Consider the following 22,248-nt stretch of genomic DNA (forward strand, 5'->3'; position numbering starts at 1 on the left):
GCTCCCGCCGCGGCCCGGCAGGGGTTAAGGCTGGAGTCGGGCGAGGGCGGGGGCAGGGTGGGGGGGGGAAGGAGCGGGGGGAGGGTCAGGCCGAGCGGCCCCGTGCTCCGCCCTCGCCCCTCCCGCCGGCCCGGGCGCCGGGCGCCGAGCGAGGCCACCCATGCCCTTATAAGGGTGGCCGTCGCCGGGGCAACGAGCGCCCGCCCCCAGCCCGCGGCGCGCGCCCCTGCCCCCGCCCCCGCCCCCCGCCCGCCCCGCGAATGGAACGTTGTGTGTCAAACCGGCCGCAGCGCGAGGCCGGCGCGCGGGGTCGGCGGCGGCGGCGAGAGCGAGGCTCGGGCCCAGGCGCAGGCCCAGGCCGGGCAGGCGCGGCCGCAGAGGGGGCGGCAGCTCGGGAAGCGCCGGCCCGCCGCCTTGCAGGCCCCGAGCGGCCGCCTGGGGGCCCGGGGGAGCCAGGGGGCGCGGCGACCGGCCCCGACGCGCGCCTGCCGCCCCTCCCCCGCGCCGCGGGCGGCCGCGTAACTTGCGGCCAAACTTTCCCCCCGGCCTCCCGCGCTCGGATGGCGGCCCGCTAAGTTGGCCGCAGCCCCCGGCCAAGCGGCGGCCAGGCCAGAGGGCGCCCCCTGCGCAGCCTGGGCCGGGCCATGGCCCGCGCGCCCCCGCCGGGGCCCCAGGGCGGCGGGGCGCGAGTCCCCGGGGCCCCCGGCTCGCGCCTCTAGCGCGCACCCTCCTCCCCCAGGCCCGGCCCCGCGCACGCGTGGGAAAGTTGGCCTGGAACCGGCCCGACCAGTTCTGCCCGGGCGCGCGGACCGGCCGCAGGAAGTTGCTGCAAAACTTTTTTGGGGGGTGCAGCCGGTGCCCCCCGCGCGCCGGGCCCGGATGCGTGCCGGGTAGGGTCCCCCCGGGCCGAGAGGGGTGCCCGGAGGGAGGAGCACGGAGGGGGCGCCCCGGCCCCGCTGCCCTGGGGCTATGGCCATGGTGACCGGCGGCTGGGGCGGCCCCGGCAGCGGCGGCGGCGACACGAACGGCGTGGACAAGGCGGGCGGCTACCCGCGCGCGGCCGAGGAAGACTCGGCCTCACCCCCGGGCGCCGCCAGCGACGCTGAGCCGGGCGACGAAGAGCGGCCGGGGCTGCAGGTGGACTGCGTGGTGTGCGGGGACAAGTCGAGCGGCAAGCACTACGGCGTCTTCACCTGCGAGGGCTGCAAGAGCTTCTTCAAGCGGAGCATCCGCCGCAACCTCAGCTACACCTGCCGGTGAGCCCCCTATCAGCGCACGGCCGCTGTGCACCCGGCCCCGGCTTGGGCCGGGCCTCTGACCTGCTCGGTCACCTTGGGCCTGGCGCTGACCTTCCCCGGGCCTCCACTCCCCCCTCTGAGATAGGGGCACAGCCCCCTCTCCCCGCCTCCATTCCATTCCTGGGATTGTGTATACAGTCGGCGCTGTATCGGTGCAGGTCCCCCCCCCCACCCCGTCAGGTGGTCCCTTGCGGCTTCCGCCCCAGTTCCTTGCTCCTTCTCCCTCCCTCCCTTTTCTCCGGAGAGGGGTCATCTCCGCGCGGGGAAGGGTTGGGGGGGTGCTGTCAGGGGTGGGGCCCTAACCCCAGGGCATCCCTTCTCTTGGGGATCTCGGCGCGCAGGGGACCCTGAGGGAATCGAACGTGGAACTTGGACTGTGGAGCTCGCAGCGTCCAGGGGCCATTGTCTGCGGCCGCGCGGATCGATACGGCGCGCCCTTGGGGTCAAATATCACTTCCAAAGTCGCCCTGGCCACCGCGGCGGCGGAGGCGGCGGGAGCGAGGCAGGGGTGGCACCGGGCGGCCTCCGGCCTCTTTCGCATGGGTAGCCCTGCTGTGGGGGGAGCTGGGCTTGCCCATCAGGGGGGAACTACCCCCACCCTGGGCTCACCCAGGGCCCTGGGTCACTGGAAAATGCCGCTGGAGGGCTGGGAGGGCTGCTGGATTTGACCACACCTCGGCTGCTCCAACCCTCCCCCCACCAGGAGTGGGTGCCGACCTGGGGCTCCTGGAAAATCCCTGAAACTTCGGTCGGCCCCCTCAGGGTTGGGGTGAATGTTTCCAAGAAGGAGCCCTGGGCCCTGGGAGGTTGGAGTCCCCACTGACAGGGTGTGGCCTTGCTAGTTTCTCTGGTTGGTGCTGGGGTTGGGTGTCTAGCCCGGGGCTCCCTTTCCCACTGCCCTCCCCTGAGTGTCCTTTCACTCCATTGACAAGCTCCTACCCTGCGCCCCAACAGGAACATGTGTAGGCTCTACAGAGCCAGTATGGAGAGTCCCATTTTCCAGATAGGCAAAACTGAGGCCCAAAGAGGTCCTGGCGCTGCCCTAGGGCACCCAGGGAGAGACCCTGCCCCAGCTGGGGCTTAGCAAGGTGAACTGGGGTTGGGAAGAGGGGAGCGGCTGAGTCCTGAACCGGGTGTCCCCAGGGAGAGGGCAGCTGATGGAGGGCTTGTTGGTGAGGCCATAGGGCGGGGCGCCGGGCACCAGAGGCTGGAGTTTGGCCCCAGGTCTGTGGTCAGGACCTTGTCTGGGGTAGCTGTGTGTGTGTGTTTGGGGGGTGGGGTGGGGGAAGCTGGCTTACTCCCTTCTCCAGTGCTAACTGGGCCACCAGACTTTGGCCTCATTCTTGTTGCTGCCTGCTCTCTGGCCGGGTGTTTGGGGAGGGTAAGGGAGGAGCTTAGGCCGCTCTGGGGTCCCAGGGGCTCTCTGAAGGTGGGAGCAGGGAGCTACAAGACAGGGGAGGGGGGCGTTGTTTGGGGCTGGCACGTTCTCCAGAAGCTCTGCACTGTGTGACCTGGTGAAGTCACGGCCCGTCTCTGAGCCTCAGATTGGTTGGGCAAAGTCCCCTCAGGGCCCAGCCTAGGAGGTTTGAGGCCAGCCCCTCAGAGAGACCCCAGCTCTCTCCCAGTCTGGAGGAGGCACAGTGAGACACAGATGCTCCCTGCCTGTGGAGTCTGGGCCAGAGGGAGGGATGGGTCTGGAGTCCCAGGAGAGAGAAGGGGCTTTGCCCGAGGTTCAGGGAGGGCTGTCTGGAGGAGGTCTGTGGGAGGTAGGCGTGAAAGCAGGAGGGCTTTGGCATGTAGAGGAGGTGAAGGGCACTCCTTGGAGAGAGCGTGGCCCAGGCAAACAGTCAGTGGCAGTTTAGGGGAGCAGTGCTGTAAGATGAGACCACCCGGCCATGGGAGAAGTTAGAACTGAGTGGATATGAAGTGCTGGACCGAGGATGACAGGGAGCCAAGGAGGGTATGTGAGCAAGGGAGGGCAGGGATCAAATTGGCCCAGAGGCCAGAAGCCTCGGGAGGAGGCTGAGTTGGGCCATGGGTTTGGGCAAAGCATGTGCTCTTTAGGTGGGATGACAGGTGGAACTTACTGTTTCCCCATCCTGAGGGACAGGAGGTCTGCCCCAGCTCCACAGCTGGGGAAGTTGAGGCAGAAGGTTCAGGACCTCCCCTGAGGTCAGGGGCCCCGAGCTGGGCCCCTGCCTGCCTGCCTGCCCGCCCCAGGCCTGGCTGTTTCCACCCGGATGCCCAGGACCCTCCCACTGCCTGCCTGCTGGGCTTTGTTCTGGTTCTGCCTGAGCTCCCTCCACCCTAGCAGGGCCTCTTTCTGGGGGCTCAGGCCGGGCAGGGGACAGAGGCCTGGGCTTAGAGGCTGGCGTTTTGGGGCCTGGGCCCTCGGAGACCCCCAGGACCTCAGCTCTCCTGAACTTGCCATTGAGGACCCCCCCCAGTTTGGGCTTGGGTCCTGATGCCCTCCCCCAAAGCCCCCCAGGTCCCCCCAGACCCAGTGCATCCCTTAGAGAGCCGGCATCTGGCCTCCCATTTCCAGATGAGGAAACTGAGTCTCTGTGGAGAAGTCGCCGCCCCAGGGCTGGGGCTGAGTGTCTGTGGCTGAGATGTGTTTGATTTTTAACTTCATCGAGCATTCGTTTTACTCTGTGACTGTCTCTGGGTACCCTCTTGGTGCCCAGGTGGGACCCTAGGGGTGTCTGCCCCAGGTCTGGGACTTGGAGAGCCTGGGGCTCAGAGAGACAGCGAGGGAACACAGGGGTAGGGGCCAAGGGGAAGAAGTGCTGGAGAAATTTGAAGAACAAGGGCCTGAACCTTTCTGCTTGGGACTGACCCTGGATGGGGAGCTCATTCTCTTGCCGGGTGGGGCCCCCTGTCCCATCCCTGGAAGAGGCCATGATCCCTGTGGGCCACCCAGAGGAAGCTTCTTAGGCTCAGTTAGGAGTTGGAAGGTCTTCCCCAGAAGAGGGGATATGGGTGTGGGGTCTTAAAGGGAGCGCAGGGGTTCATTCATTCGTTCATTCATTTATTCATTGGTGATAGTCTCGTGCAGGGGGATAATACTGGGGCCCTACTGTGCCCATAGAGGACTGGCCCTGGCCTGGCCCCTAGTGTCTTAGCTAACCCCCAAAGCCTGGCTCCCTGACCATGTACCTTTGCTGTTCTCACATTGCCCTTGGAACAAAGACCCCACCTCTTCGCCCCGCAATGACCAAGTAAAATGAAACTGTTGAGGCTTTCATATTTTCACATTTCCAGCCTTAAAGCTGTCCTTGCTCACGCTTTCTGCCTGGAATTGCCTCTCTGCTCTGGGAGAACTTCTGTTCATCCTTCAAAACCCACTTCTAACATACCCTTCCTGGTGTGCTAATCCACTTTGCTGCAGACTGACGCCATTCATCGCCACCCACTCCAACTCTCCTTTCCCTCCTTGCAGACTTGCAGGCTGAGCCCCTGTGCCCCTCTGGGAATACCTGCCCAGCCCGGGGCGGGGGGCACTGACGTTTCTCAGGTGTGGCCTTCAAACGTGGCTTATAGGGTGGCTCTGGGGGCAGGACATGGGTGTTGTGGTGACCCCCTGCATGCCTGTAGGTCCAACCGTGACTGCCAGATCGACCAGCATCACCGGAACCAGTGCCAATACTGTCGCCTGAAGAAGTGCTTCCGGGTGGGCATGAGGAAGGAGGGTGAGTACCCACCGGGGTGGGGCAGGCAGACGGGGGTACAAACAGCCCTCGCCTTCACTCCCTGTCTCGGGAGGGGTCTGGGAGCCGTGGAGGGCGGGGTCTGGCGCCTGCTAACCTTGTTACCACCGATCCCACGATCTTGTGGCCCTCAGTCCGGCCCTGGGCCAGAGGAATCCAGTTATCCATGGTCACCTGCGGGGGAGCCGGGGATGCAAGGGACACCCTGATTCAGGCCCCTGTGAGGACAGTTCTGCTCCCCAGCCCCTCCTCTCTGGGGCCCCTGGCCTCAGAGTCAAGTTCCTTCGCCCTGACACCTCAGTGGCCCCTGTGCCCCCTAGCCTGGCCAATGCTGTCTGAACAAGGATTTTTTTTTTTTTTTTTTTGATTGCTTTCCTTCCATCCTCCACCCCCTGCTTTGTGTTTGTCCAAGGCAGGAACTCGCCCGATTAAGGCAAAGGGCAGCTTACCCTTCCGCCTGACCCTGGGCACCGGGAGCCAGAGGGAGGCCCAGCCCCTTGTCTCTGCCCTGGGGACTTGTGTGCACACGTGCTGGACGGCTGGGCCCAGAACTGGGCCGAGCATACGTTGGAACCCAGAGGCTTCCACATGGAGCCTGGTGGGCTGGGGAGCAGTATCTGGCTTCACAGGATGAGAACCCCGGGCTGGGCTTCCTGTCTCTGTCAGGACTCTCCTGGGGCAGGTTGGCAGCGCTTCCCTGCCTCTTGAGTCTCCCCTGCTCTAAAGTTGGTGTCTTCTCTGCTGGCCTCTGGGAAGGGCGCTGGCAGTGGCTGCTCAGACTTTTTCTTAAGACTGTCTGATTACTCTTCTTTGGTCCTTTTAAGTTTGGGGATGACTTGCCCCACCCCCCCCACCTGGATTTTGCCTCTGCTTGTCCATTTGACCTAAAGTCCTGATGTACATCACATCAGGGCTTCAGATCTCCAAAGTCTCAGGAGTGGGAAAAAAAATCATAATCACAGCTCATGCCCCAAACACAGTCCTAACCTCAGGGCCTTTGCACAGGGTGTTCCCGCTGCTTGGAGCACTCTTACCCCAGATAGCAGCATGGCTTCCTTACCTCCTTTCTTCCTTTCTTTTTTTTTTCTTTCTTTCTTTCTTTTCTTTCTTTCTTTCCCTTTCTTTCTTTCTTTCTTTCTTTCTTTCTTTCTTTCTTTCTTTCTTTCTTTCTTTCTTTCTTTCTTTCTTTCTTCTTTCTTTCTTTCTTTCTTTCTTTCTTTCTTTCTTTCTTTCTTTCTTTCTTTCCTTTTAATAAAGAGGTGGGGGGAGGGGCAGCAGGAGAGGGAGAGAGAATCTCAAGCAGGTTCCATGCCCAGGGCAGAGCCCAATCTAGGGCTCCATCTCACAACTCTGAGATCATAACCTGAGCCGAAAATCAAGAGTTGGATGCTTAACCAACTGAGCCACCCAGGTGCCCCTTACCTCTTTTAAGGTTTGCTCAAAGAACACCTCCTCAGAGAAGCCCTCCTGATTGCTTTTCACCATCCCCCCTATCTACCTTGCTCTGTAATTTACTTGCTCCCCCACCGGAATGTTCACTCCCTGGGGAAAGGGACTTGTGTTTTTCTTGTTTTCTGACCTAGACCCCGTGCCTATCCAGGGCCTAGGACATTGAACGTACTTAATACCCATTTTTTTCTTGGCCTGAATTACTACCCATTTAGCCTGTATTATATGCCTAGTGCTGTTCTAAGCATGTTAGAGTCTCATTAATTTAGTGATCGGTGTCATCACTGTCATTACCATCTGCATCTTCCAGCTGGGGAAATTGAGCACAGCGAGCAGAGAGGTGAAGCATTTGCCAGGGTCAGAGAGTAGCAGAGTTGGGTTAGGACTTGAACCCACACAGTTCGGGCTGAATAAAGAGGAAGAGCTGGGGAAGGGGTTCTCAGGAAGCAGGAACAGCAAGTGCAAAGGCTCTGAGGTAGGGACATGGCTGGGTGATGGATGAATGGTGGGGATGGGGTTTAGAACTGAGTGAGCAAAGGGCCAGAAGGAATAAGTCCCTCCCCCTCGCCCCTGGGGGGCCACAGGGTTGAGCTGGGATCCACTTTCTGGCCTTATCCAGCTCCACCCATTTGAGAGTTGATCCTGAGACACAGAAATCCCGTGGAGCCTCGAACCCAAGCCCCCACTTCCCTGCTCGGCTCTATTAGCCCCTGGCTCCCACCCACATTCTGTTTCCCATTCATTCCCTGATCCGTTGACCATGGGTTCATGGAGATGAGACAGGGCATGCCAGCTCATTAAAGACCCTTAGTTGGTTTCTGTCTGGCTCTCAGCCCAGTCTGCCCCTCCACCCCACCCACCATGGCACAGGTCAGCTGAGCCTGTGGCTACCCCTCCTCCCCTTTGTGCCTCAGTTTCTTTCTCATTCACCTGAATCCTGGGGACGCTGGCCAAAGCCAGCAGTGGGTGCTCCCCTGCCCCCTTAACAGGCAGGGGTACTGACGGCAGTTAATGTGTATTGAGCACCTACTATGGGCTGGCTGGGACTCCACTCCTAGCACTGGGGTCGTAGCAGATGGAGGAGACCTGCCCTTGGGAGCCGTGACCTGGGGGTGGGGTGAGGCTGGGAGCTAGAGGAAAGATCCCATCTCCGTAGGACAGATCCCTTGCCTTAAGGATAGGCTGGCCAGGGGCTCCAAGTAGTATGAAGGTGACCTCTCCCTGGCCCCATTGTCAGCTCTGGGACACCCCCCCCATGATTGACAGATGGGGTAATGATTGACAGGTCTAGCCTCCACGGCTGCTGAATGGAGCTCACACCGTCCAGAGGGAGGGGCCAGGCGTCCCACCACCCGTGCTCTGCCAACAGTGGGGATGGCAGTGGTGTATGGACATGGCCTCAGGCCCAGGGCGCACAGGGCAGAGCAGGGTGGGGCCCTGGCCTCCCAACAAGCTGTGCACCCATGGGGTGGGGTGGGAGGTCCGGGGGAAGGTTGGGTTTGGGGAGCCTTTGAGGGGAGGGGCTGAGTGACCCTCTGATGACTTTATCTTTCCCCCTTTCTTCCTCCACCTGCCCCCCGTGACCCTGGATACCCACTTGGCCCCTCGTTCTTTCCCTCCCTCCCCCCTGTCTGGTCTCCTTGTGTCCCTCAATCCCTTTCCCGTGCCCGTTTTCGTCACTCCGCCTCCCCCCACCCCCCGGCCCCCCCTTCCCCCGCCCGATTCCCTGCGGCGGCGGTGTGGTGGTGGGGGAGCCTCTCTCCCCTCCCTCCGCTCCTGCCCCCTTTCCTTTCCCCCCTCCCCATCTCCATTCAATCCCCGCAGCGGTGCAGCGCGGCCGCATCCCGCACTCGCTGCCCGGCGCCGTGGCCGCCTCCTCGGGCAGCCCCCCGGGCTCGGCGCTGGCGGCCGCGGGCGGAGACCTTTTCCCGGGGCAGCCGGTGTCGGAGCTGATCGCGCAGCTGCTGCGCGCCGAGCCCTACCCCGCGGCGGCCGGGCGCTTCGGCGCGGGCGCGGCGGGCGCGTTCGGCGCGGGGGCCGGCGCGGCGGGCGCGGTGCTGGGCATCGACAACGTGTGCGAGCTGGCGGCGCGGCTGCTCTTCAGCACCGTGGAGTGGGCGCGCCACGCGCCCTTCTTCCCCGAGCTGCCCGTGGCCGACCAGGTGGCGCTGCTGCGCCTCAGCTGGAGCGAGCTCTTCGTGCTGAACGCGGCGCAGGCGGCGCTGCCCCTGCACACGGCGCCGCTGCTGGCCGCCGCCGGCCTGCACGCCGCGCCCATGGCAGCCGAGCGCGCCGTGGCCTTCATGGACCAGGTGCGCGCCTTCCAGGAGCAGGTGGACAAGCTGGGCCGCCTGCAGGTCGACTCGGCCGAGTACGGCTGCCTCAAGGCCATCGCGCTCTTCACGCCGGGTGAGATGCGCGCTCGCGCCCCGGTATGGGGCCGGCGGGGGGGGGCGACCTGGACCCTGAGCCCGGCCCCCATAGCCTTCCACTCCCTGACCCTCAGCCGGCCCCGCACGTGCCTGAGCGCTGATAAGGGGGGTGGGGTGGAGGGGGGACCCTGATGTCCCCACCCCCGGAGCCCAGGTCTCCCTGAGAACCCAGAGCTGGGCCTGGACCCCGTGACTCAGGCCCCAGCAGCCTCTCTCCCTGATTCCCAGGCTCCCTGAGACCCACCCCACCCCCACCCTCCACCTCATCAAGGTGCTCTCCGTGCTCAGTGAGCAGATTGAGAGGTGGGGGGGGATGAGGGAGGGAGGTCCCGGTCACCTGGTTCTGGCCCTCAGTCCTTGATCTTTGTCCTCCCCAGCACCTCTGACCCTCATCTGCCAAATCAGGTGGTTCTTCCTGCTTACTGTGCAGCTGTGGAGGGCTGCCAGGCCGGGATACTGACACCTGGGTCTGGCCTCCCCCGAGCCTTTCCGCTCCCTGATTCCTGAGCCCTCAGACTTCTGACCCCGGGGTTCCCAAACTGCCCCCCGCACCCCAGCTGGCCTCCTGGCAGCCAGGGCCGCGGGGAGGGGGGTGCGGGGGGGCGGGCGGTTAGGGTGGGATTGGGCAGGGGCGTGTCCTGGAGTCCCTCCCTCTGTGGGCGGGGCTAGGGCGGGGCTGTCCCAGTACCGTCCTTGTCATCAGTTAACCCATCTAGCACCCGAAAGCCCTGCCTTACTCCAGAGACTGGAGTAAGAAGCAGTGGCACAGCTGGTTCTGCACTCTGGAAGGTTCCAGATCCCACTAGGTGTCTTCGTGGGGTCAGGGATGCAAGAACCAGACCCACCACTCTGACTCTGAGAGGTGGCTTTCATTTGATAAATATGGCTTGGCCCCTCTTGCCCCAGTACCTTACCCTTCATGGGTCTCCAGTTTAGATGCTGTCACATTCACTGACACCCTAGGCCATTCTGTCTGAACACTCCCTCTGGGCTTGGCCTTCCTTCCCAAGCCCCCTCCCTCCCTAGCTCCCTTCCCCTCGAGCTTGATTAGAACTTGTCACCCTGCCAAAGGCCTCAGTCGGGGCTCCTCTGTCCTGAGACTCGGCTGGCCACACTCCTGTGTTGCTGGCCGCAGTTGAGGCCACCTCAATCTCTCCTGAGGACAGGCACTGCCTGAGATGCCCCCATCTGTGCCTCAGGCCTCCATTTCCCACCTGAACGCGCCCCCCCCCCCAGACCCACAACCCCGAGTGGTGCCCTCCAGTCACCCCTGGAGGGGCCTCGTGTCCTCGCGCCACTGCCCACCCGATTGACCTTGCCCGTCTCCCCAGATGCCTGTGGCCTCTCAGACCCAGCACACGTGGAAAGCCTGCAGGAGAAGGCGCAGGTGGCCCTCACGGAGTATGTGCGGGCTCAGTACCCATCCCAGCCCCAGCGCTTCGGCCGGTTGCTGCTCCGGCTCCCAGCTCTGCGCGCTGTCCCCGCCTCCCTCATCTCCCAGCTGTTCTTCATGCGCCTGGTGGGCAAGACACCCATCGAGACGCTGATCCGAGACATGCTGCTGTCAGGAAGTACCTTCAACTGGCCCTATGGCTCAGGCCAGTGACTTCACAGGGCCGGCTGCGCTGCGGCCGGGTCTGCAGACCTCAAGGGACATGGATGCTTCGGCCTCGCGCGGGGCCCCCAAGTGGAGGACCTTGGCTTCTCTCCTCAGACTCCTATTTTTTAAAGACTGTGAAATGTTGTCTCCTCTGTTTTTTAAATGATCACGAAACCAAAAAGAGAGTGCTTGTTCAGGCTCCAGCCTCGGCCTCCCCAGGACTCCTGGCCTGAATAGAGGGGGAGGGACCGAGGGTCCACTCCTGGGAGAGCCTGGAGCTCAGCACCCCAAGCATGGACTTTTGGGCCGGTGGGGTTGGCTTCCCTTGTGTGATGGACAGAGGCCTGGTGTCTGGACTAGAGGGGCAGGGGTAGTATGCGCCAGGCAGATCCTCTGGACATGTAATCCACGTCAGACACTACATGATGAATGAATCAAGGCCAATAATAAAGATGTTTCCTACCTGCTTGGCCTCCCATCATTTTTATGAGGGGAAGGTAGAATGGGGGGCACCCCACCATGGCTACCCACTCCCAGCCATCTGGAACACCCACAACCTAGCAACAGCCCTACTTGCTGTTTTTGTTGGACAGTTTTGTGGGGAAGCAGCTAGGGGCAGGGAGGGGGTCCTGTGGTCAGCTAGTGAGTCCGTAGGAGTTGAGTCCTGCAGATAGTTCAGGCTCAGGTTCGGGCTCTGGCCTGTGAAGGTGGGCCTCACAGATTCACACAGGGCCTGGACCAAACACCTTATTGTTTCCTTTGGTCAGCCCTTAACCATGGTGTCTGGGCCCCGGTGTCCTTGGGAGAAACATTTGGGGTAATTTCACCACATGATCTCAGCCCAGACAGAGCCCTCCCTCTCAGCCCAGACAGAGCCCTCCCTCCCCTGGCTACAGCAATTGGTTCAGGGAGGGCGTGTGGCCCAGAGATGGCCACTGAGATTTGATGGTGGGATTAGGAAATAGGCCGTAATTGAAAGAGCCAAAAGAGGAAGACCAACTTCCCAGGATGCCTTTGGAGCCCCTGGATCAAGCCGTATCTGAAACCTTTAGGTGCTTCAGTTTCATGATCCCAGATTTACCCTTTTGTGCCCGAGGCTGAGTTTGGTTTCTTCTCACATGTAACTAAAAAAACTCTTGTTTCAGAGATTGACATCTGGAAGGTGGACTTAAGTTGATGTGGGGTGATGGCACCAGGGACCTTGCCATCCTGGCCTCAGAGGCTTGGGGCCCAGCTCTGTGGTGGGAAAGGCGCCTGTGGGGCTGACTGTCAGGACTGTGGCTCTAGAGGGTGGGCAGAAAGAGCGTGGATGGTGGGGGCAGGCCAGGAAGACAAGCCCTCCATCAAAGATGCCCCTTTGAAAACGGGGAAGAACTCAGGTCTTGCTCCGCAGGCTGGGCCCGTGCTCAGCTCTTAAACCTCCTTCAAAACGCTCCCCATGAGCACCCAGCCTCCTTCATGTCCATCCTGGAAGAGGCCTGAGTGGGAAGACGGGGTGTTTGAATCCATTTCCTGGGGGATGAATGGGGGTCTTGTGGGTATGCTTTGCCCCCAGAGGGGACTGAAGTAGGAGTGGGATGGAGAGGACCCGGGGCTCCCACTGGAGGGTGGACTGTTTCTGCCCGGGGTCCGCGTCTTCCACGATGCCCTGCAGGTAAGCAAACGTGTGCCCCCTGCAACTGGGCTGGACGGCGATGACCTATGAGGTTCACAGGACATCTGAGAACTGAGCGAGACCATTCTGTCTGTCCTGCTGTCCAGTCCCCAGGCCAGAAACGTGGATGTCTGTCTAGGCCTGACTGCAGAACTACAAAACCCGACGCATACGGCCGTCCTCGCAAGAAGACCTCCTGAGGTCCTGTGGTTGAGACTGCCATCCGGCCCTCTGTCACTGCTCTCTCACTGGGCCCAGGCCATCTTCCCTGAGGAGACAGGCCCCGTGGGGACGGGTCCTGGGACAGGACTCTGGGATTTGGTGGCTGACACTGCTTTCCCTGCCTGCAGTATGCCTCTCTGACGGTCCCCATCCCCTGGGGCTCCCCTGGGAGGCAAAGTCAGACGGGGGCGCCTGGGGGGCTCAGACAGTTAAGTGGCTGCCTTCGGCTCAGGCCATGGTCCCGGGGTCCTGGGATCGAGCCCCACATCGGGCTCTGCGCTCCGCAAGGAGTCTGCTTCCCTCTCTCTCTCCCTCTGCCCCTCCCCCCATGTTCTCTCTCACACTCTTTCAAATAAATAAAATCTTTTTTTTAAAGATTTTATTATTTATTTGACAGAGAGAGACACAGCAAGAGAGGGAACACAAGCAGGGGGAGCGGGGGAGGGAGAAGCAGGCCTCCCGCGGAGCAGGGAGCCCGATGCGGGGCTCGATCCCAGGACCCCGGGACCATGGCCTGAGCCGAAGGCAGACGCTTAACAACTGAGCCCCCCAGGCGCCCCTCCCTCCCTCGGGCCTGGCATGGGGTGGGCACCATGGGACTCTCCCCCAGAGCCAGGCACAAGCTGCGCTCATACTCTGCCTGGCATCAATCGATGCTGGGCCTGCAGTGCCCTGGGAGAGGTGGAGAGTTTTAAGGGCTCACGCATCTGGGTTGGCATCAGGGACTCCAGGTCCCCGGCATTCTGCCACATGAATATTGTAGGATGCCCGTTAACCAAGACTGAGGAGGGTCCTCTGCCAGCCCTGCCTCTGTTACTGGAAATTTTTTTAAAAAGATTTAAGTATTTTATTTTTTAAAGATTTTATTTATTTATTTGGGAGAGTCGGAGATAGCAACAGAGAGATGACTGGGGAGAGGGAGAAGCAGGCTCCCCACCGAGCAGGGAGCCCAACCTGGGGCTCGATCCCAGGACCCTGGGATCATGACCTGAGCCGAAGGCAGATACTTAACCGACTGAGCCACCCAGGCGCCCTTATTTATTTTAGAGAAAGGGAGAGAGAGCAGGGAGAGGGGCAGAGGGAGCAGCAGACTCCCCACTGAGCCCGGTGCCCGACGCAGGGCTCGATCACATGACCCCTGAGACCACGACCTGTGCTGAAATCCGACGATGCTCAACCAACTAAGCCACTCAGGTGCCCCAGTTACTGAAAATTTTTGGCTCCTGGAGCTCCCCCAGCCCAAGCCTGGCTGAGCAGTAATGCTGGATGTCAGCCCCTCAGCTTCCCACCAGGCGGCCACGTGAGGCTCTGGGTGGAGAGGGAACCCTCTGGACAGACGAGTTCACACCCTGCTTGGGTAAGTCCCTTTCCCGGAACCTCGATTTTTAACTCTGGAAAATGGAAGAACAAGTTTTCGGTGACAGCTGAGTGAGCTCAGGAGCGTTAAGCAGCTGTACAAAGTAGGCATTTCATAGACGTTTATTACACTGAGATAGAGACTTAGGCAAGACCTGCTTCTAGGGGATGGACTGAGATCTGGGCTCAGAGCCGGTGGTCCCTGAGGAAGTTCTGGGACGGCTTCCCGGAGGAGGAAGGCACCCTCAGGGCTGGGTCTCAGAGGCTGAGGCATTCGCCAAAACTACCCCAGGAGGGTGTAAAAGCAGGAGCTAAAGCCGGGAGGTAGGAGGAGAGGCGAGGGCAGGTGGGACCGCCACCTCAATGGGTCCCTCTGCCTGTCTGCCGGGGCACTCAGAAGTACACAGAGCCCTCGAAATCTCCTTGCTCATCGAACTTCTGGATCTGCATCTTGAGGTGCCTCAGTTTGCCCTTCAGGTAGTGGCAGCGAGCCTGCTTGTCCAGGAAGCTGGGGTCCTGGGCAGGGCAAGACCCAGGAAAGTCCTTGTGGTACTCTGGTCTTTGGCCCTCCGCGGCTCAACCCTTTGCCCCTTTCTCTCTGGGCCTCAGTTTTCTTTCCATGGAACTGGGCACACTGAGCCTCATGGGAGGGTCAGGGGTGCAAAGGCCAGCCGGTGGGACTCAGGGGACATGACTCACCGTCTGCTTCTTCTCAAATTCCCTCCAGACACGGGCGGCAACTTGGGCTTCCTTCTGCAAGTGGAGAAGGGTGTGGGGGGCTCAGAGGATGCTGAACCCAAGGAGGCATGGGGAAACTGAAGCTCAGATAGACAAAGTGACCTATCTCGTGAGGACTTCAAGGGCTGACCTTGACCCCTAGGTTGTGATGCCCACCCAGCCGAGAGGAGGAAGGGGCCCAGAGACCTGGACTCAGAGGGGGGTCCCAGAGGCCAGGGTCCACTACCTGGAAGGGCTGTGGGGCAGGGGTTTCTGCTGGGGCTGACCTGGCTTCGCGGCCTGGGCAGTGAGGTCAGCAAGGTCTCCAGCTGCTGGAGCTTTGCCAGTGCAGAGCCCACCTCCTGCTGGAGCTCCACGAACTCTGTGTACTGGTCCTGGAACACTGCAGCATAGCCGCTCCGTTCCCTCTCACTGCTCACTTGTGGGTACTTACTGCGGGGTTAAAGTGGAGCAGAGTGTGAATGGAAAGAACTCGTCCCTTTCCCCCAATCAGTTTAATTTGTTCTTCTTTGCCCATGTGAGACTCCCTGCCCCAAAAGCCCCTTTTCTCGTTTTACTATTTAGTAAACTCCTATTCATTTGTCAAAGCCCCGTCCTCAGTGCCCCTTCCCTGTTCCCAGGCATCAGGAACAACGTGGGGGGGGTCACTCACAGCTCATAGTCGGGCACTGGGTGGGCCCTTGGCATATGCCCCCTGGGGATGGCTTCAATAGGCTTCCTGGTGCTCAAGAGGGCCCGGGATGGCAGCTCATCCTCAAATACAATCTTCTTGGGCCTTGCCCTGTGCGCTCCTGGTTGACGCTCGCACAGAGCGCGGGGGGCGCTGGTTTCCGGGCCTGGAGGCACCAACCGCTGCGGGAGCCGCAGGAATCATGGTTTGGAGTTAACCAGGGTTATGGGGAAGGCAGGATCCCTCGAACTGGGCGGAATGATCTTTTGCCTAGGCTCGGCCTGGGGACCCTCCTCCCGTTCGGACTCACCGGGGGCCCAGGGCCGGGCGGGCGGGTCTGCAGGTCCCCCCGGTAGCCGCGGGTCTTTGAGGACTCCCGGGTGGGCATCGGCCTCAGGGAGGCGCCGCTCGGGCGTCCCCGGGGCGGCGGGCGGGTCCTGCGGGGGGCGCCGTGGTCCCCGCCTGGCGGGGGCGGTCGGCGGGCCGCCTGTGGGCACCAGAGAAAGGTGCGCCGGGAGGCGGGGAAGCCCGGAGGGCCCACCAGGAGGCGGAGCCCGGAGCGGCCAACTCTCCACCGACGGGCGAGGGCGCTAGCTCCGCAGCTATTTGCATAGACGCACTCCATTGGCTCCCAGAGCAGCCCGCCCCTGGCTGCGTAACCCGGAAAGGCGCGACGCCCGTGACGCCACCGCGTAACCTGGGTGGGCCCGCCTCCAGTTAACCCCCGCGCTGCTGCAGCCTCGCCTGCTACGGCGCGTGAAGCCCACGGACACCGCCCCCGAGAAGTCCCCCGGGACCTCTGCCCCAGTTGCGGGCCGCACGGACCGCTCCGGTCCGGGGCTACCTGTCCCAGCGTCCGGGTCTCCGAGCCTGGGTCCGCTGCCGGAGAGGCGCCTGAGTCTGGGTTGTGCATTAACCTCAAAGGCTGGCTCCAACTGGCGGGGTCGCTCCACAGGGCGGGGCGGGGCCTAGAGAGATTGGGCGGGGTTGGCGGTGAGGGGGCGGGATCCAGCGTTAAGGGAAGTGGGTCCACTTTTGAAGCGCAGCAGGTTCAAGTCCAACAGAGACTGGACGTGTATTTTGGGTGTTTGGAGCTGGTGACTCACCTTCTCTGACCCTCGGGGTTTTTTGGCCTGAAAAACCGGTGGTTGTGGCAAACTTGTATTTATTTATTTACTCAGCAATTAAATTTTAAAAATATTTCTTTAATCACTAGATTATTATACTCTGAGCAGCAGTGTGAGAAATACTGGTTTCCCCACAACTTCTGTAACTCCAGTGCTATCACGGTTTCCCAGAAGTGTATCTTAAAAGTTTTAAGTCTTGACTAACCTGGTGAGAGAAAAAGTTCAGAAATGATTGGTCTTTCTTTAACTGCACATTTTTTTTCTTGTTGATTTTTGGGAGCTCTTTGTATACCAAGGATGTAGTTTAAACAAGTAGTGTATCTTCTTTTACTATTATAGGTGAGATCGTCCAATACATTTTGCAGGCTTTCCCCCCCCCCCCCCATGTAGGAAACTAAATTAAATCCCTTGCTGTTTTACTGGATTCTCTGGTTGAAATCGCTTTTTTTTTAGTTAATTTTGGTTTTTCTAGTCATATCATCTGCAAATAACTTTGCCCTTTTTTCTCATTTCTCAGTCGAATCTCTTCTTTCCTGTTTAGTTGAATTGACCAGCACTTCCAGACAATGTTAAATCTTCGGGGGAGTTGGGTGGACTGTGGACATTCCCCTCCACCTCCCTCTTTGATGGCAGAATTGCCAGTATTTGCTCATTAAATTCAATGCTCCTTGGCTTGAGATTTTGCAGTTAAATGAGGAAAATATCTATCTTTGCTAATTTTTTATTGAGACGTTGAGCAATGGATACTGAACAGTACAATGTACCATTTCACCCTATGATTGCGTTTCCTGATGCATTAATGTGGCTATTAACAAACTCCTATTGAAGCATCTCTGCATCTTAGGCGTGAACCTTCTTAAGATCTACTTTTTTTTTCCTTCAAAGATTTTAAGTAATCTCTACACCCAAAGTGGGGCTTGAATTTACAACCCTGAGATTAAGAGTTGCATGCTTGGGGCGCCTGGGTGGCTCAGTCATTAAGCGTCTGCCTTGGGCTCAGGTCATGATCCCGGGGTCCTGGGATCAAGTCCCGCGTGGGCCCCCCCCGCTTGGCAGGAGGCCTGCTTCTCCCTCTCCCACTGCCCCTGCTTGTGTTCCCTCTGTCACTGTGTCTCTGTCAAATAAATAAATAAAATCTTAAAAAAAAAAAAAAGTTGCGTGCTCTACTGACTGAGCCAGCCAGGTGCCCCTCAAGATGTATTTTTTAAAAAGTTGCCATTAGAGCTTATAAAAAGCTTTACTTGGTGTTTTTACACCTATGTTGATGGGGGTCCATTAGGGCACTTCCATGCCTGTCCCCATAGTGCCCACTACACTCCCATGGGTCTGGGACAAACACCCTTGTGCACCTGTCACTTGCCCACAGCCTCCCTCACTGAGCTCCCTTGATCACCCCCTTCACAGGCTTTGCCTTCAACGTCTGGGGTGAGAGCAGAGCCCAGGACCAATGGTTCTCCTGGGACTCCCACTCTATAACCCCTTCCAGGGTCCCTACTCAGGAGGGAGTAGTGCCCCCCCCCCCCCCCCCCCAGTTCTCATCTGAAATGATCAGGCTGTGACCTTGGCAGGGCAGAGTTTCCACAAACCCTCATGTGTTTGTTGAATGACTTGGTGAAGCCTCTAGTTTCCGGAGAGCTCAGGTTGTGGCTGGACTAAGTGCTATCTCTGAACTATCATCTTCAGTCTCAAGGAAGGCTCAGCCCTGATGCTCCCTCCTCCAGGCTGACCTCCAGATATAGCCCCATTTCTCCCCCACCCTCCAGCCTCACCCCAACCGCACAGGGCTGAAGGCACCGTGTTTGGCTCTGCCTCTTCCAGCCTGGGGGCTCCTGCGGCTTCTTGTGGCCTGGCCTTTTCCGGTATGGGGTGGGTACCAGGGGGGAACCGAAGGGGGAGTTCACTGGGTCACCACCCCTCCCAGACTGACCTTCCTCTCCTGCTCATGCACTTTCTGTGGCTCTCAGGAACCTCCAAAGACCCTCCCATATTGTTGCCCAGCCCAAAGGGCAGCCCTGGACATGGGTGGAGGGCAGACAGAGGGCAGACAGGGTGGGCCAAGACAGGTCTTTATTTGAGTTTGGGCATGATGCGGATGAAGAGGATCATGCTGATGAAGATGAAGCAGACGATGATAAGCATGGCCCAGAGCAGCCAGTTGACTGACTTCTGTGTGTGCTGCTCCAGCCGCTCGGATTCTGTCTTCAGCTTCTCCAGGTTCTGGTCAGCCATCTTGAGGGAGTGTGACAGGGTCTGTGGGTGAGGTAGGGAGAGTGTCAACCCGGCTGCGGCCAAGTGTGGCCTCTCCCCGCCACCTGGGGGCAAGTCTGCTCCTCTAGGTCTTTGCTGATACTGTCCCCTCTCTTGGGAGTTCCGTTTGTGCCTACTATCAAACTTCTATTGTCCAACAAAGCCCTGGCCACAATGCCCTTCTGCTGGGAAGCCTTCTCTGATGTCCCAGGGCAGAGGTTGGAAAGTTCCCACAGTCCTCACACCTGGTTGTCCTTCTTAATGACGCTCTGGGCGGCCAGTGTGTTCGTCTTGAGGCTCCGGGCCAGGCCTAGCATCTCCTCCGCGAGCTTCTCCTGGAGGTTCTGATGTCGCTGCAGGACGAGGTCCAGCTCGGCTGCCGACTGTTTCTCATCCCCCGGTCTGGGCCCTGTCACCCCGCTGACCTCATACATGGGTGGACAAGTAGGCATGAGATGGGGCCGGGGAGCGGAAGAAAGCAACATGTTCCCAAGGAACCCAGAGGTTATGGCTCCAGCCACTGCCCTGCTTGGTGCTCCGTTTCCCCTTTTTTACTTTGGCTTTTAGGAAGAGCATCCCCAGAAGTGGCTTCTGATCAGTGCTTTAGATGCTTGTGGAGGCCCTCGTGGTTTGGTGCTTCAGTGGCCCAAGGTTCGTTCAACCGCCCGCCCTCCTCACCCCCCAGGGCCACCCAAGGGCTGAAGACACTCACGTTCTCTTCCTCACATCCAGCTGGGGCTCTGGAAGCGAAAAAGCCAAGCAGGAAGAAGGAAAGGATTGGTTTCCTGTTTTCCGGCTTCCTGATCATTGCCTATGATGTGTCTGCTATTCATAATGTCATTGCCTATCTAGCTGGCTGCCCAGTGAGCTCCTGATCATGCTTCAAAGCCCTAACTCAAAAGCCCTCTCTTTTAAGAAGTTTTCCTAACCCCTATCTGGGCTCCCCGAGGCCCCACGTCCCTTCTGCTGGCCTAAACCTGGCCCCGTGGCCTGGGAGTTTCCAGCTTTATTTCCTCTGGGAGCCAGCTCCTCTGTGGCACCCCCATCAGGCATAACTAGGTGACACCCCTGGGGCTATGCTCCCTGGGCTGTGGAACACCCTGGGGGAGCCAGGTAAAGGATGTGAGGCAGCTCGACAGTTAAGCCTCAAGTCCTGTTTCATTCAGGGCGACTCACCTCCAGCAGAGTCCTGTGGGAAAAAGAGAGATGCATGAAGTCACCTATCTGTCCTGCCTACCCCCCCCAAACTGTCCTTTCTGCTCTCAGAATCCCCCCCCACACACACTCATTCAGGGACTAGGGCAAGTCCCATGACCTCTGGGCCTCAGTTTCTTCGTTTTTCGAAGGGTTTACCTGATCCACATAAAATGTTCAAAAACACACTTGCCGTCCCATTTTACAGATGGAAAAACTTGTCCATTTGTGGCAAGATGAGACAACAGTCATCTGTCTGTGGCAAACCATCTATCTGTCGCTCTGGGCCTTAACTAGATAAGTACCATTTTTGCCTTGGACCAAACTCCTATACGTCTAGCAAAGTCCTGGCTCCGCCTTTCTGTTGGGAAGCCGACTGATGGCCCAGGTCAGAGGCTGTTGGGTCCCCTTGGGTCCCTGCACCCGCCAGCATTTGTTCTGGCCATACCCAGGCACGAAACTGTCCCTGACCAAAGGGTTCCCAAGGACCAGGGAGGAAGCCCTACCGTGCCTAGCAGCTCACTCCTCATTTCGCTGGTGTACCGAGCCCGCGACTGCAGATGCACCGTCTTGGTGGCAGGCACCCGCTCCCTGGCTGTGGTTGGTACACGGCCAGGGGCCAGAAACTGGTTGGCTAGGGCCTTCTCGGAGGCGGAGGTCTGCCGAAGAGGGAAAAGGGGTCACCAGAGGGGCAGGTCCTGGGCAGGTGAGCGTGATGAGGGCTGAGGAAGTAGAGCAGGCCGGCTCACCAGCTTCTCTGCCTGCAGCATCCCCTTCAGGAAATCGACCTTGCGGGAATATTCATTGATCACCTCGGAGGCTGGTTTGCTGGAAGGCGAGAAGAGGAAAAAGAAAACCTGCCCACTGTCCCCAGTTCCGGGAGGGGTCTCGGGAGGGGTCTCAGCAGCGGTCTGGAACCCAGGGATTCCCCAACAGGGACCGGCCCTGGCCCCCGACTCCCATTCCAGATTTGAAGCCCTGTGGCCGCCTGCACTCACCTTGCCTGGGCTTTTAGGGCCTGCAGCATGTCCTCGAGGGCTCCCACGTACTGGGGAGGAAAAGTGGGGGTGTAAACCTGGTCTGCCACACCCTCCCACTCCTCCCTGTCCTGCTCAAAGTGGGGGTGGGGGTGAGGGCTGGGGGCGGGAGGGCCACTAAGGGGGCGGGGCCAAGACGCGGGCTGGGCCGAAAGGGGAGGAGCCACGTGTCAGGGAGGCGGGGCTAGCTGACCTATAGGGAATGGGGCGGGAGCTACAGGTGGACGTGGCGGAGCCGGCCGGAAGGGGCGTGGTCAGGGCGGCTGTGGGGACTGGGGCGTAGGGCCCGGTGGCCGCTAGCTGCGGGGGCCGCCGTCCGGGCGTCGGGCTCTGCTTGACAGTAAAGATTTCCTTCACCTTCTCCAGACGCCACTCGTCCGGGTCCCGCTTCTCCGCTGCCATCGCCTCGCAGCGGCACAGCAACCGCACCAGGTTCAGCTCCAGCCTCGACGCTGCCATCACCCTTCGGCGGTACGCTGCCCCTTCCGCCGGCGCCATCTTGGAGAAGGGCGGAAGTGCTCTCATTTGGGCTTCTTCCGGGCGCGTCCACCACTCGTTGGCGGTTGCGTCTTTGGGGCGGAACTAATGTATTGTTTCAAGGAGAGGCATTTTCCTGTCTGTGTTTACTCAGGGCTAAATCGCGTTTTCCCTTCTCAAGCGTCTTAACCCTTCCGGAAAGGTTAAAAGGACCGGTCCTTCGATGTCAGTCCCATGTGCAGTACGTCCTCTGCTTATTCCTTATCTCCTGCTCAAAATTCCGCCCCCACGCCCACTTCTGTTTGGGTTCTTCCCACGCTGAGCTCTTGCGTATGCAGGCAGCCTTCCCCGGTTCTTCCCAGGGTACGGGCCTGGGACTAAGGTATCCAAGGCTTAGGGGCCCACCGAAGTTTGTGGTTATGAGCTTCCGGGTCTGATTCTGACTCCACCCCCCGCAGTGGCCTTGAGGAAGTTTAACTTTTCGGGCCTGGTTCCTCCTTTGGAAAAGGGGTGGTGTGACAAAGCCTGCCTGGGCGGGGGGGGGGGGATATTAGCTAGCTCTGGGGGTGAGAGGTGGGGCAGGGTCACCCCTAACGCCCAGACTCCCATGGAGAGAGCCCCAGTCAAGGCCCATCCTGCGACCTCCCCCCACCCCTAGGCCTGCGGAGGACAGGGTTAAGAATTGGAGCTTCAGAGGGACTGGAGCCTGGCTTGCGGCACTCATCCATCTTCCCACCCCTCACGTCACCTGTGTCCCGGTCACACGTGGGCCTGGTGTCCTCGCAAAATACTATGTAGGAGACTAAACCCAGGGTGGATGAAGGGGGCCACTGGAGGCAGATGGGGCAGGCTCTGAATCCCAGCCCTACCCCATCCCAAACGTGTGGCCTCAGACAAGCCTCCCAACTCCCTCATGTGCCGTCTGGACTAGGGTTCTTCACTGCTCCCCCCACCCCGGCCCCATGGGCCCCGCCTGCCAGCAGGTTCCCACAGCTGCCCATCTGGTTGCAGCCTGGGAGCTGGGCTGAGAGAGGATA

At 60.0% G+C, this 22,248-nt stretch overlaps 3 protein-coding genes across 5 annotated transcripts; 1 reads left to right on the forward strand and 2 right to left on the reverse strand.

Moving 5' to 3' along the window:
• Positions 1 to 741: 741 nt before the first annotated feature.
• On the forward strand, positions 742 to 10,944 carry NR2F6 (nuclear receptor subfamily 2 group F member 6). Its single transcript, XM_028126832.2, has 4 exons — positions 742 to 1,256; positions 4,896 to 4,990; positions 8,282 to 8,866; positions 10,221 to 10,944. The coding sequence occupies exons 1-4, from the start codon at positions 970 to 972 to the stop codon at positions 10,493 to 10,495; spliced, it is 1,242 nt and encodes a 413-aa protein (XP_027982633.1). The 5' UTR covers positions 742 to 969; the 3' UTR covers positions 10,496 to 10,944.
• A 2,266-nt stretch (positions 10,945 to 13,210) lies between these two features.
• Positions 13,211 to 16,077, reverse strand: OCEL1 (occludin/ELL domain containing 1). Of its 3 annotated transcripts, XM_028087250.1 has the most exons (6): positions 15,974 to 16,077; positions 15,440 to 15,616; positions 15,112 to 15,311; positions 14,726 to 14,891; positions 14,421 to 14,474; positions 13,829 to 14,237 (listed from the first exon to the last, which is right to left on the reverse strand). In XM_028087250.1, exons 1-6 carry the CDS (start codon positions 16,040 to 16,042, stop codon positions 14,115 to 14,117), a joined length of 789 nt encoding a protein of 262 aa, XP_027943051.1. In that variant the 5' UTR covers positions 16,043 to 16,077; the 3' UTR covers positions 13,829 to 14,114. The 3 variants fall into 3 exon arrangements, with proteins under 3 accessions (XP_027943050.1, XP_027943051.1, XP_027943049.1); XM_028087249.2 differs by lacking the exon at positions 13,829 to 14,237 and adding an exon at positions 13,211 to 13,756 and having other exon boundaries at positions 15,440 to 16,077; XM_028087248.1 differs by having other exon boundaries at positions 15,440 to 16,077.
• Positions 16,078 to 18,306: 2,229 nt separating this feature from the next.
• USE1 (unconventional SNARE in the ER 1) lies at positions 18,307 to 21,261 on the reverse strand. The gene is made up of 8 exons (XM_028126814.2): positions 21,092 to 21,261; positions 20,696 to 20,745; positions 20,447 to 20,525; positions 20,204 to 20,356; positions 19,680 to 19,692; positions 19,216 to 19,243; positions 18,749 to 18,923; positions 18,307 to 18,506 (listed from the first exon to the last, which is right to left on the reverse strand). The coding sequence occupies exons 1-8, from the start codon at positions 21,257 to 21,259 to the stop codon at positions 18,324 to 18,326; spliced, it is 849 nt and encodes a 282-aa protein (XP_027982615.1). The 5' UTR covers positions 21,260 to 21,261; the 3' UTR covers positions 18,307 to 18,323.
• Positions 21,262 to 22,248: the final 987 nt, after the last annotated feature.

This window comes from Eumetopias jubatus, unplaced genomic scaffold, assembly GCF_037043125.1.
Source record: "Eumetopias jubatus isolate StellerSeaLion01/CBP00866 unplaced genomic scaffold, mEumJub1_p1.0 scaffold_1, whole genome shotgun sequence".
Classification (NCBI taxonomy): Eukaryota; Metazoa; Chordata; class Mammalia; order Carnivora; family Otariidae; genus Eumetopias; species Eumetopias jubatus.